Source organism: Mustelus asterias, chromosome 12, assembly GCF_964213995.1.
Source record: "Mustelus asterias chromosome 12, sMusAst1.hap1.1, whole genome shotgun sequence".
Taxonomy (NCBI): domain Eukaryota; kingdom Metazoa; phylum Chordata; class Chondrichthyes; order Carcharhiniformes; family Triakidae; genus Mustelus; species Mustelus asterias.
This window is the reverse complement of record NC_135812.1, coordinates 10,471,871-10,484,084: the sequence shown is the minus strand read 5'-3', so window position 1 is coordinate 10,484,084 and position 12,214 is coordinate 10,471,871. Positions and strand designations below refer to the sequence as shown.

General features: G+C 44.0%; 1 protein-coding gene across 1 annotated transcript; it reads right to left on the bottom strand.

Annotated features, from left to right (window-relative positions):
• Positions 1–3,703: 3,703 nt before the first annotated feature.
• LOC144501240 (uncharacterized) lies at positions 3,704–7,658 on the bottom strand. Its single transcript, XM_078224713.1, has one exon. The coding sequence runs from the start codon at positions 7,601–7,603 to the stop codon at positions 6,542–6,544; it is 1,062 nt and encodes a 353-aa protein (XP_078080839.1). The 5' UTR covers positions 7,604–7,658; the 3' UTR covers positions 3,704–6,541.
• Positions 7,659–12,214: the final 4,556 nt, after the last annotated feature.

Genomic DNA, 12,214 nt, shown 5'->3' with positions numbered 1-12,214 from the left:
ATCATTTGCAATCTCCTCTTAACCACTTTAAGTTGAAAAGTTCAGATTTTTCAGATGTTTCCTCATGGCACACCTCATCTCTATTTTTGGAATCAGTCTTGTCTCCTTTCTCTGAATTCGTTCTGAAACACTTGTATCCGACCATTCCATTAATTTTTTTAATTGCCTCGCTGCACTGTCTGGACAATGCAATGAAGATGACAATAAAGACTTCCCAACCCCACTGCGAACCTCCAATTAATTAATTCCATATGCGTACACTGGCCCATTTAGTTTCTTCACGTTTTTTGTTTCGCATTTAGCTGCGTTAAGTTGGCAGAGATATTGAACAGTCAATCTGATTCTATTTTTAAAATGTCCTCTTTTGCAACAGCCCTCTCTCTTTTTTACTGCTTTACTCTATTTCCGAAGGTGGTCACAGAAGTTGTAATTGTCAAAATTCATACATTCTACAGATCTAGGGGCGGCATGGTGGCACAGTGGTCAGCACTGCTGCCCCTCAGTGCCAGGAACCTGGGTTCAGTTCCCGGCTTGGGTCACTGTCTGTGTGGAGTCTGCACATTCTCCCCGTGTCTGCGTGGGTTTCCTCCCAGTGCTCCGGTTTCCTCCCACAGTCTGAAAGACGTGCTGGTTAGGGTGCATTGACCCAAACTGGCGCCGGAGTGTGGCGACTAGGGGAATTTCACAAGGGGAACATCATCGCAGTGTTAATGTAAGCCTTCCTTGTAACTAATAAATATGATAACAAATATGAGAGACAAATAGACATGAGTTATAGGCAAGTAGTTACACCGGGGCCTCGGGGAAGACACGTGGGTCACAGTTAGGAGGAGTAAAGGTCATAAGGGTAACGTACCAGAGAGTATTCCAGTGGCTGTCTCTCGTAATAGGAAGGGCTCGGCAACAGGTGTGAGAGGGGAGGGGAGTGAGCAATTCGTGGAGGGGTCACCTGTGGTTGTCCCCCTCCAAAACAAGTATATTGTTTTGGATAGTGTGGAGGTTGTGTAACGAGTCACTGTGGGTGGAGCTCAGAAACAGGAAGGGCGCAGTCAATATGTTGGGGGTATACTACAGGCCCCCCAACAGCCCAAGGGAAGTGGAAGAACGGATATGTCAGGAGATAATGGATAGGTGCAGGAAAAATAGGGTTGTTGTAGTGGGAGACTTCAATTTCCCTGGTATAGACTGGAAATCGCATAGGGCTGGGAGTCTGAATGGGGAGGAATTTGTAAAATGCGTACAGGAGGGTTCTTTGGAACAATATGTAGATAGCCCGACTAGAGAGGGGGCTATACTGGACCTAGTACTGGGGAATGAGCCCGGTCAGGTCTTTAAAGTTTCGGTAGGGGAACATGTGGCAAATAGTGACCACAATTCTGTTAGCTTTAGGATAGTGATGGAAAAGGATGAGTGGTGTCCCAAGGGTAAAGTGTTGGATTGGGGGAAGGCTAACTTCAGTGGGATTAGGCAGAAATTGGCAGCTGTTGATTGGGAGAGGCTGTTTGAGGGTAAATCCACATCTGGCATGTGGGAGTCTTTTAAGGAACAGTTGTTAGGGCTGCAGGATAGGCATGTGCCTGTAAAAAAGGATAGGAAGGGTAGGATTCGAGAACCGTGGATAACCAGGGAAATTGAGGGATTGGTCAAAAAGAAAAGAGAGGCGTACGTTAGGTCCAGGCAGCGAAAAACGGAGGGAGCTCTGGAGGAATACAAAGAAAGTAGAAAAGAACTCAAACGAGGAATTAGAAGGGCAAAAAGGGGTCACGAAATGTCCTTGGCAGACAGGATTAAGGAGAATCCCAAGGCATTTTATTCATACGTTAGGAACAAAAGGGTTGTCAGGGAAAAAATCGGACCTCTCGGACAAAAGTGGGGAATTATGCTTAGAGCCCAAAGAAGTAGGGGAGATCCTAAATGAATACTTTGCATCGGTATTCACAAAGGAGAGGGATGTGTTGACTGGGAGTGTCTCGGAGGGGAGTGTTGACCCGTTAGAGAAAATCTCCATTACAAGGGAGGAAGTGTTAGGTTTTTTAGGGAATATAAAGACTGACAAATCCCCAGGGCCTGATGGAATCTATCCAAGGCTGCTCAGGGAGACGAGAGATTAAATCGCTGGGCCTCTGACGCAAATCTTTGTCTCGTCACTGGACACAGGTGAGGTCCCAGAGGATTGGAGGATAGCTAATGTGGTCCCATTATTTAAGAAGGGTAGGAAGGATAACCTGGGAAATTATAGGCCGGTGAGCTTGACGTCCGTGGTGGGGAAGTTGTTGGAGAGGATTCTTAGAGATAGGATGTATGCGCATTTAGAAAGGAATAAACTCATTAACGATAGTCAGCATCGTTTTGTGAGAGGGAGGTCATGCCTCACTAACCTGGTGGAGTTTTTTGAAGAGGTGACTAGAATGGTTGCCGAGGGAACGGCCGTGGATGTCGTCTATATGGACTTTAGTAAAGCGTTTGACAAAGTCCCTCATGGTAGGTTGGTGCAAAAGGTTGGATCTCATGGGATAAAGGGGGAGGTGGCTAGATGGGTGGAGAACTGGCTTGGCCACAGAAGACAGAGGGTGGTAGTGGAAGGGTCTTTTTCCGGCTGGATGTCTGTGACTAGTGGTGTTCCGCAGGGCTCCGTATTGGGACCTCTGCTGTTTGTGATTTATATAAACGATCTGGAAGAAGGTGTAACTGGGGTGATCAGTAAGTTTGTGGATGACACGAAAATGGCTGGACTTGCAGACAGTGAGGAACATTGTCAGAGGCTACAGAAGGATATAGATAGGCTGGAAATTTGGGCAAAGAAATGGCAGATGGAGTTCAATCCTGATGAATGCGATGTGATGCATTTTGGTAGAAATAATATAGGGAGGAGCTATACGATAAATGGCAGAACCATAAAGGGTGTAGATACGCAGAGGGACCTGGGTGTGCAAGTCCACAGATCCTTGAAGGTGACGTCACAGGTGGAGAAGGTGGTGAAGAAGGCATATGGCATGCTTGCCTTTATAGGATGGGGCATAGAGTATAAAAGTTGGGGTCTGATGTTGCAGTTGTATAGAACGTTGGTTCGGCTGCATTTGGAATACTGCGTCCAGTTCTGGTTGCCACACTACCAGAAGGACGTGGAGGCTTTAGAGAGAGTACAGAGGAGGTTTACTAGGATGTTGCCTGGTATGGAAGGGCTTAGTTATGAGGAGAGATTGGGTAAACTGGGGTTGTTCTCACTGGAAAGACGGGGGAGATGAGGGGTGACCTAATAGAGGTGTATAAAATTATGAAAGGCATAGACAGGGTGTACGGTGGGAAGCTTTTTCCCAGGTCGGTGGTGATGTTCACGAGGGGTCAATAGGTTCAAGGTGAGGTGGGGGAGGTTTAACACGGATATCAGAAGGACGTATTTTACACAGAGGGTGGTGGGGGCCTGGAATGCGCTGCCGGGCAAGGTGGTGGAGGCGGACACACTGGGAACGTTTAAGACTTATCTTGATAGCCACATGAACGGAGTGGGAATGGAGGGATACAAAAGAATGGTCTAGTTTGGACCAGGGAGCGGCGCGGGCTTGGAGGGCCGAAGGGCCTGTTCCTGTGCTGTGTTGTTCTTTGTTCTAACGTCAGTATTCCATTTGCCTCATTTGAGATCTTTATTTGGCATTCTTGTCCACTAATGTAAGAGAATACACAAATGTAAACGCCAGTTGACCTTTTCATTGCCTTTATTATCTCAAATTCAGGTATAACATATAAACTAAAACTTACTGATTTAAAATATGCAGATCTAGATTATTTTAAAATATTTGCAAAATTTAGGACTGTAAGTGAACATAAGTGAACATTGTGTAAGGAAACCTGGAGAAAGATATGGGGAAGGCCAGCATATCCAGGTATATAACACAAAGCAATCTGCAGTCCCATGGAAGGTTACAAAGCATAACTTGCTGTTTTTATTTTAGATTGCAAACTCTCGTCTGTTGAAGAATGCTTTTCTAAACAGCAGCTCAATAAAATATATTCCCGTAATGTTTGAACAAAATCAGCCCATGTTCATAAAATCCTAGAATCCCAACAGTGCAGAAGGAGGCCATTCAACCCATCGAGTCTACACCGACCACAACCTCACCCAGGCCCTATCCCCATAACTCCAAATATTTACCCCGCTAATCCCTCTAACCTACACATCCTGGAACACTAAGGGGCAATTTAGCATGGCCAATGCACCTAACCCGCACACCTTTGGACTAGTACAGAGTACAGAATAGTACACATTTTATTTTCTGGACTTTTTTCCATCTTTAATCTTTGCGTCAGTCTTCACAGTAGAAGACACAAGTAATATCCCAACAATTCAGGAAAGTCAGGGGGCAGAGTTGAATATGGTTGCCATCACAAAGGAGAAAGTGCTAGAGAAACTAAAATTGATAAATCTCCGGGCCCAGATGGGCTACATCCGAGAGTTCTAAAGGAGATAGCTGAAGAAATAGTGGAGGCGTTAGTTATGATCTTTCAAAAGTCACTGGAGTCAGGGAAAGTCCCAGAGGATTGGAAAATCGCTGTTGTAACCCCACTGTTCAAGAAGGGAACAAGAAAAAAGATGGAAAATTATAGGCCAATTAGCCTAACCTCAGTTGTTGGCAAAATTCTAGAATCCATCGTTAAGGATGAGATTTCTAAACTCTTGGAAGTGCAGGGTCGGATTAGGACAAGTCAGCATGGATTTAGTAAGGGGAGGTCGTGCCTGACAAACCTGTTAGAGTTCTTTGAAGAGATAACAAATAGGTTAGACCAAGGAGAGCCAATGGATGTTATCTATCTTGACTTCCAAAAGGCCTTTGACAAGGTGCCTCACGGGAGACTGCTGAGTAAAATAAGGGCCCATGGTATTCGAGGTAAGGTACTAACATGGATTGACGATTGGCTGTCAGACAGAAGGCAGAGAGTTGGGATAAAAGGTTCTTTCTCAGAATGGCAACCGGTGACAAGTGGTGTCCCGCAGGGTTCAGTGTTGGGGCCACAGCTGTTCTCTTTATATATTAACGATCTAGATGACGGGACTGGGGGCATTCTGGCCAAGTTTGCCGATGATACAAAGATAGGTGGAGGGGCAGGTAGTATTGAGGAGGTGGGGAGGCTGCAGAAAGATTTAGACAGTTTAGGAGAGTGGTCCAAGAAGTGGCTGATGAAATTCAACGTGGGCAAGTGCGAGGTCTTGCACTTTGGAAAAAAGAATAGAGGCATGGACTATTTTCTAAACGGTGACAAAATTCATAATGCTAAAGTGCAAAGGGACTTGGGAGTCCTAGTCCAGGATTCTCTAAAGGTAAACTTGCAGGTTGAGTCCGTAATTAAGAAAGCAAATGTAATGTTGTCATTTATCTCAAGAGGCTTGGAATACAAAAGCAGGGATGTACTTCTGAGGCTTTATAAAGCACTGGTTAGGCCCCATTTGGAGTACTGTGAGCAATTTTGGGCCCCACACCTCAGGAAGGACATACTGGCACTGGAGCGGGTCCAGCAGAGATTCACACGGATGATCCCGGGAATGGTAGGCCTGACATACGATGAACGTCTAAGGATCGTGGGATTGCATTCATTGGAGTTTAGGAGGTTGAGGGGAGATCTAATAGAAACTTACAAGATAATGAACGGCTTAGATAGGACGGACGTAGGGAAGTTGTTTCCATTAGCAGGGGAGACTAGGACGCGGGGGCACAGCCTTAGAATAAAAGGGAGTCACTTTAGAACAGAGATGAGGAGAAATTTCTTCAGCCAGAGAGTGGTACGTCTGTGGAATTCATTGCCACAGAGGGCTGTGGAGGCCGAGACGTTAAGCGTCTTCAAGACAGAAATTGATAAATTCTTGATTTCTCGAGGAATTAAGGGCTATGGGGAGAGAGCGGGTAAATGGAGTTGAAATCAACCATGATTGAATGGTGGAGTGGACTCAATGGGCCGAATGGCCTTACTTCCGCTCCTATGTCTTATGGTCTTATGGTCTTTAATTTCAACCAGCGAAGATTTGTGTGCTAAACTCTGCTTTCGGGGTTGTTTAGCTAACTGTGTATCTATAGTCTTATTTTTTTTTTAATTCTTTGCTGTCTAAATACAGGATGTAAATGTAACATTTCCTCCTATTTGACCACTTTAATTCTGGCTGATGAGAAGGAAATTGGTGAATGGATAATGGGTTACCTATTGTTTCTGCGGAGGTGGGCATGAAACATCGAGAGAGAATTAGCTTGTATAGCTGCCCTTTTGATTTAAAAAAAGAAGTGCATGAATGGAATAGCAGTCTACAGGGGATTTTGCATGTATAGGTTCAAATCATGACCCCACTTCCAACTTTGCATTTCAAAAGGATGCAGTGTATTATGCTTAAGAAGTGATCGGCTATTTTAACATGTCTGATTTTTACAATATAGTACGGCAATGCTGATGCACAAAAGCAGTTGTTGTAGGAACGCAGCTTATGCCTGCTGCCTTGCAACCCTGTAGCCAATGCACACTTGCTTTGCAGGCATGAAAGCTAAAACTGAAGACCAGTACTTTAGGCTTGTGTCTCAGGGAGCGGTGGTGGAAAATCAGGATCATTCACAAGATCTAGAAAATCCATTGGAGGAGGGGGCAAGCTGGTGATGTTTGGATCTGCATCTGGAACTTCCTGAGGTGGGCCAGGAGCCTCGGTACCTGTTGCAGGTGGTGGAGTAGCTGGGTCATTGTCATTCAGTGAAATTAGTGCGTCAGGAGGAGTTGGAAAATCTTGGCTTTGTGTTTCACGTGCTTCACTCGAAGACGTTTCCTTTCCTGTTTCGTTTTCCACTTTGACTTCAGCAGGCCCAATGAGCTTTTCTTCATTCTTGGGTGAAGAAGGATTGATGATTCCTTCAGGCTCCTGTACATCCATGCTATATTGATCCAGTAAGGACTCACGCTTTTTTTTAGACAGGAAGGTGGTGAGTGACGGGCGTTTCGTTGGAGCAGTATCATTATCATTGTTCTCCACTGCAAGTACAGCATCTTCATCAGAGCCTGGATAAGTTCCTGCCCATGCAGCGTCCTGTACAGGATAGCTTGAACATCTTTTCCTCAGCAAAAGGATGCATATTGTGACCAACATTAGCAACAATAAGCCACCAACGATGTAAGCAATAATCCTGCCCACACTTCCATTACCTTCATTTTTGATGGTTGTAGTAGCAGTGGTTGGCTTGTGCGTGGTTGGCTTGTGCGTGGTTGGCTTGTGCGTGGTTGATGGAATAGTGGTTTGTTCATTTGTGATTGGTGTCATTGTGGTTGGCTTAGAAGTCTGATTTATAGTTGTCATGTATGAAATTGGTTGAGAGGTTGAATTCTGAATCGATGGTGTCTCAGGTGAAGTTTTGGACATGAGCTGTGAAGTGGTATGAGGTGTGCTTGTCAAGGTAGAGGTGTTGCTGGGAAGATCAGTTGAAGGCCTACTTGTTATGAGTGGCGCATCTTTTGTTGACCTGGACACTGTAGGGGTCAAGGTAGTTGATTCATGAACTGAAGTTGAGTTATTGTTCGTTGTGTTTGTGCCCCCAAGGCCATTTGCCAGAAGTGCCAGTATAGTCAACTGGATTACTTCCATCTTAGTTTTGAAGGGACAGATTTTCAAAATCAAATGCAGGTTGCTGATGACTATAAATACCTACAAGATTTAAAACAAAAAAAATCAGTAATGTTCCTTTTTGGAATGGTTGGTCTTTCCAAAAATGCTTCCACTTAAAGGGAAAAAAAATCTGTGCCTTTGTGTGTGTAATAAACAGATATAGCATGAGGACACTTCAAATATCAAGTTAATAAAGCAAATCACACTTCAAAGCAAATTTAAAAGTGCCTATTTCTAACTGTTATCAAAGTGTCGAAGACATTGTGTTAGTCCCTAACCGCCAACTCCATCCCTTTCCCTGGCCACAGTCTGAGGCTGAACCACACCATTTGCTACTTTGACACCTTACTTGACCCTGAGCTAGGTTTCAGTGCTAAATCCTCTGTGACAAAATCACTGACCTTCACCTTCATAACATCTACCCTGACTCAGCTGATTTGCTGTTGAAATGCTCGACCATATGTTTGTCACTGGAGAGTTTGATGGTTTCAATGCTCCTCTATCTAACCTCCCACCCTCAGTAAACTTGAGCTCATCAAAATTCTACTGCTTGCATCCTAACTTGCATCATGTCCTATACACTCAACACCCTAGTGCTCGCTGACCTGCATTGGCTCCTGGTCTGACAGTGCCCTGATTATTTCTTTATCATTCTTGCCTTTTTCCTCATCCCGTCATGGTTTCCCCTTCATTTCTCAGTAATTCCCTACGACATTCTGATGTCTCTGCGCTCCTCTATTTCTGACATCCTGCACATTCCCAGTTTTCGTTATGAAACTATCAGTGGCTGTGCCATCAACTGCCTCGGCTCTAAGCTCTGGAATTAACCTTCCTAAAATTCCCCATCACTCAACTTCTCTTCCCAAAGATTCTCCTTAAAAAGCTACCTTTTTAACCAAGCTTTTACTCACCTGTCATGATGCTTCTTATGTGGCTCAGTCATATTTGTTTAATTTCAATCTTTAAAGTAGTTTTATTAGGATTAAGGTGCCATATAAATGCACGTTGTTGAAATGTAAGCTCCCCTCCCTACTCAACGTTGACCTACTCTATGCTTTTAAGGGGTTCATTGAAAGACGAGGAACAGGCTTTGACCTGATTGATTACATCTGCTTCAGTAATATCACAGGATTATTCCAGCACAGGGGGCGGCCACTTGGCCCATCATGTCTGCACATCTGACCAGATGGGCATCATGACTTTGTGCCATTCCCTTGCCTTTACGTCATAACCCTCCTCGCTGTTTCTATTCAAACAATCATCTAATGTCCTCTTGAATGCCTCGATTGAACCTGCCTGCACTCCATATTTCCAGGCAGTGCATTCCCGACCCAAATCATACGTTGCGTGAAAAAGATTTTCTCTCGTATCACATTTGCATTTTTTGCAAATCACTCTAAATTTGTAATGTCATGAATGGGAACAGCAGATTGTGAGCGATGTTCCTCATTCATGATGCAGATGGAACTGAATGCTCTAGTAGCCCAGCAGGAGTGATGTTGCATAAATCCCCCCCCCCCCTCATGCTGCCTCTGAGCAGCTGGGAATAGGATGAGGGTGGCTGAGACACTACCCACATGGGTAGTCTTAACATTTAGGGTTAGCGAGCAAGTCAATCTTCCCCTTTGAGAGACTGTTAAGTGTTCTGTCATCAGAGGATAAACACAGTCTGATGGGTCACTAACACACACACAAAGGCGGCTGATCTTTAAAATTCCTCCCCCATTCCTCAGATATTTCTAAAATGCTTGAATTTTCTGGTTAGTAATGAGGCAGTGTGGGTGATGCCCTTGCAAATGTTTCCTGGCTGCACTCAGAAGTTCAAAATATACCCACAGCATCTGTATTTATTTCATACTTTATATGTTGAAATGTCCCCAAGCGTAAAATCCAGCAGCTGTTCTACACATCAACGTCCACAAACAGCAAGGGATAAATGCATGTTTTCAGCAGTTTTTCCTCCTATTAGTGAAGGAACGTTGTTGTCTTAAAAACCACTTCCTCTTCAAATATTGCCAAGGGACCTTAAATAGGCATTGAACAGGCATGTAATACTCGAGATGTACATTGTATATAAGGAGATAGAGGGATAGGTGATCAAGAGCTTAGTTGAGAGTCTTTTTATGGTGTACCTTTGAGAAGAGGAGTTGAGCAGTGGAGAGTTTTAGGAAGATTAATTCCAGAGATTAGGGCCATGGCAATTGAAGACATTCCAGACCCCAGTGGTGCAGTGATGAAAACTGGGCACGTGCAAGAGTGCAATAATTGAAGGAGCACAGAGGTCTGAGGTTTGTGAGCTGGAGGAAGATGTTGAGATGAGGGGAGCAGGCCAGGGAGGAATTTGAAAATGGAAATGCCAATTAAGAGGGAGATTTGTTCCTTCTATTTTCTTCGAATTGGAGAATACCAAGATTGGAAAATAGATTAACTCTGCTCTGTATTCACAGCTAAATGAATGACACCTCATTTTAGTGAGATGTACATCTGATTGAAAGATCTGGGCAAAATCTTGTCCTCGGTCTTGAGCACTTGAATGTGCTCACAATGCAGTATGAAGCACTCTCTTCTGATAGAAATTGTTTTTCTTGGCTTGGCGCTTTATAGTGCCTGTTCTAAGAGAACGATCTCTTGTGTTGTGCTCTGATTATCGCGTGTGCATCGAGGAGACAGAGCCAGTAATGTTGCTGAAGTGAGCTCTTCACATTTACTTTGGATTGCAACCAAGTGGTTTAATTAATGGTATATTCCTGGATCACATCTGATTTGATGCTGTCAGTTTACTGAAGGCCAGTTGGTTTGCAGTGTGGACCATAGCCAACAATGGAAGGACTGTGCCTCTGCAGTCTGCTGCAGTTCTGTAATTTCAGCACAACTGCCTTCTGCTTCTGCAGATTAAAAGTAATCCAGGTACATAACTCTGTCAGTACCTGCTAAAGTGTGTTGTTCACTAGCTTAAGTGTGACTGGGTTGGCTGGTGAATGTGTTTGTGCGGCTGTGTACATCTCTTGTGTTTGTGTGCTCAACCTTGAGCGGTTTTGTAAAAAAGGCTTTCGGGCAGCGTGGCGCATAATCTAAGCATGAATAAACTGGGATATGATGGTTTGAAGCACTTTGTTTTGGAGTGAACTGATGCTGAACAATTCTGGTGACTTGATTCTCATAACATGAATCAAATGTCGTGGGGCTGACCTGGATGCCTGTACATCATTTTCAGTAGCAATTGTGATTTTGTGACTGGTTTTTAAAAAAATTCTGAACTGGAAGATGCACTTTTAGAAGTGCTATGAATCATAGAATCTCTACAGTGCGGAAGGAGGTCATTTGTCCCATCGAGTCTGCACCAACAACAATCCCACCTGGCCCTATCCCCATAACCCCACGTATTTACCTGACCAGGCCCCTGACACTAAGGGACAAGTTAGCATGTCCAATCAACCTAACCCGCACGTCTTTGGACCGCGGGAGGAAACCGGAACACCCGGAGGAAATCCATTGCTCAGCTTTGGGGCCGGTGAGCTTGGATATCGGAAAAAATGTTCTCCCTAACTGTGCTCAATGACCAAGAAAGAACTCAGTTTGAATGAGTGAGACTCAGTTAATTAATCTCTGCTCTGAAGCAGCATCTCTAGTAATTCATCCCTTCCTTTCTGGACTGCAGTACTTAGCTGTTACTGAGACCAAATTGCAACGTCTACTTTATTTCCTGAACATGTTTGAAATTTTGCCTGGTATCCCAGATCCTGTTGAACAATTAACTTCTTAATTAGTTTGCTTCTGTTTGGCTTTTTTTGCTCGCTTCTCGGTTGAGCAGGAGTGAGATGGAACAGCTTCTAAATTTCGCCATTGCTGTATAATAGTCAGCAGGAAATGATGCACATATAGTCCCAAGAGAAGCTGCCATCTTATTTTTTTTCCCCCACAGCTGAAATTGGGAACCTGCACTGCAAAGCGGGGGGGGGGGGGGGGGGGGGGGGTTTCCCCAGTTAACGTTTCCAAGATGGCTAACATGATCATTAGTCCCCGAAGGAGTGCAGCTGTTCAAGTTATTAAAATGGATGCTGATGCAGTCTGCCGCATTGTGCATGTGTGTGTTTTTCCACTCTGCTGATCGAGGTAGAATTTCCCATCTCCTCAGCCCTACGAAGGCAATTTTCTCAAGCTCAGCAAATGCCATGCACAAGGTTCTAAGCAGAAACTCCACACAAGATCTTATCTCATGTAAGCTTATGTTCATGATGTTTATTTCTTATGCCTCATCTCAAAAGCAACAAAAAGCTCTGATTACCCTTCTGTCTCCCAGATGGGCGATGGCTCCAAGAAGGTGGTTAAATGGGATGGAAAAAAAACTTTAAAACACCCTTGAACAAATATTGGCGCCTTTTATGTCTGATGCTTTGGTGATTTTTAGTTTGATGGATGTCTTGCATAATATATATATATATATATATATATATATATATATATATATATATATATATATAAAAATATATGCCTTTCGTGATATCAGATTATCCCAAAGCACTTTGCAGCTACTTGTGAAGTGTCATCACTGTTGTTGTGCTGGAAATGCAGCAATCGGTTTCAATGTGC

Bases quoted from the DNA above. Each gene is read 5' to 3' on its own strand.
- LOC144501240 (XM_078224713.1), bottom strand. From the start codon at position 7,603: ATGGAAGTAATCCAGTTGACTATACTGGCACTTCTGGCAAATGGCCTT.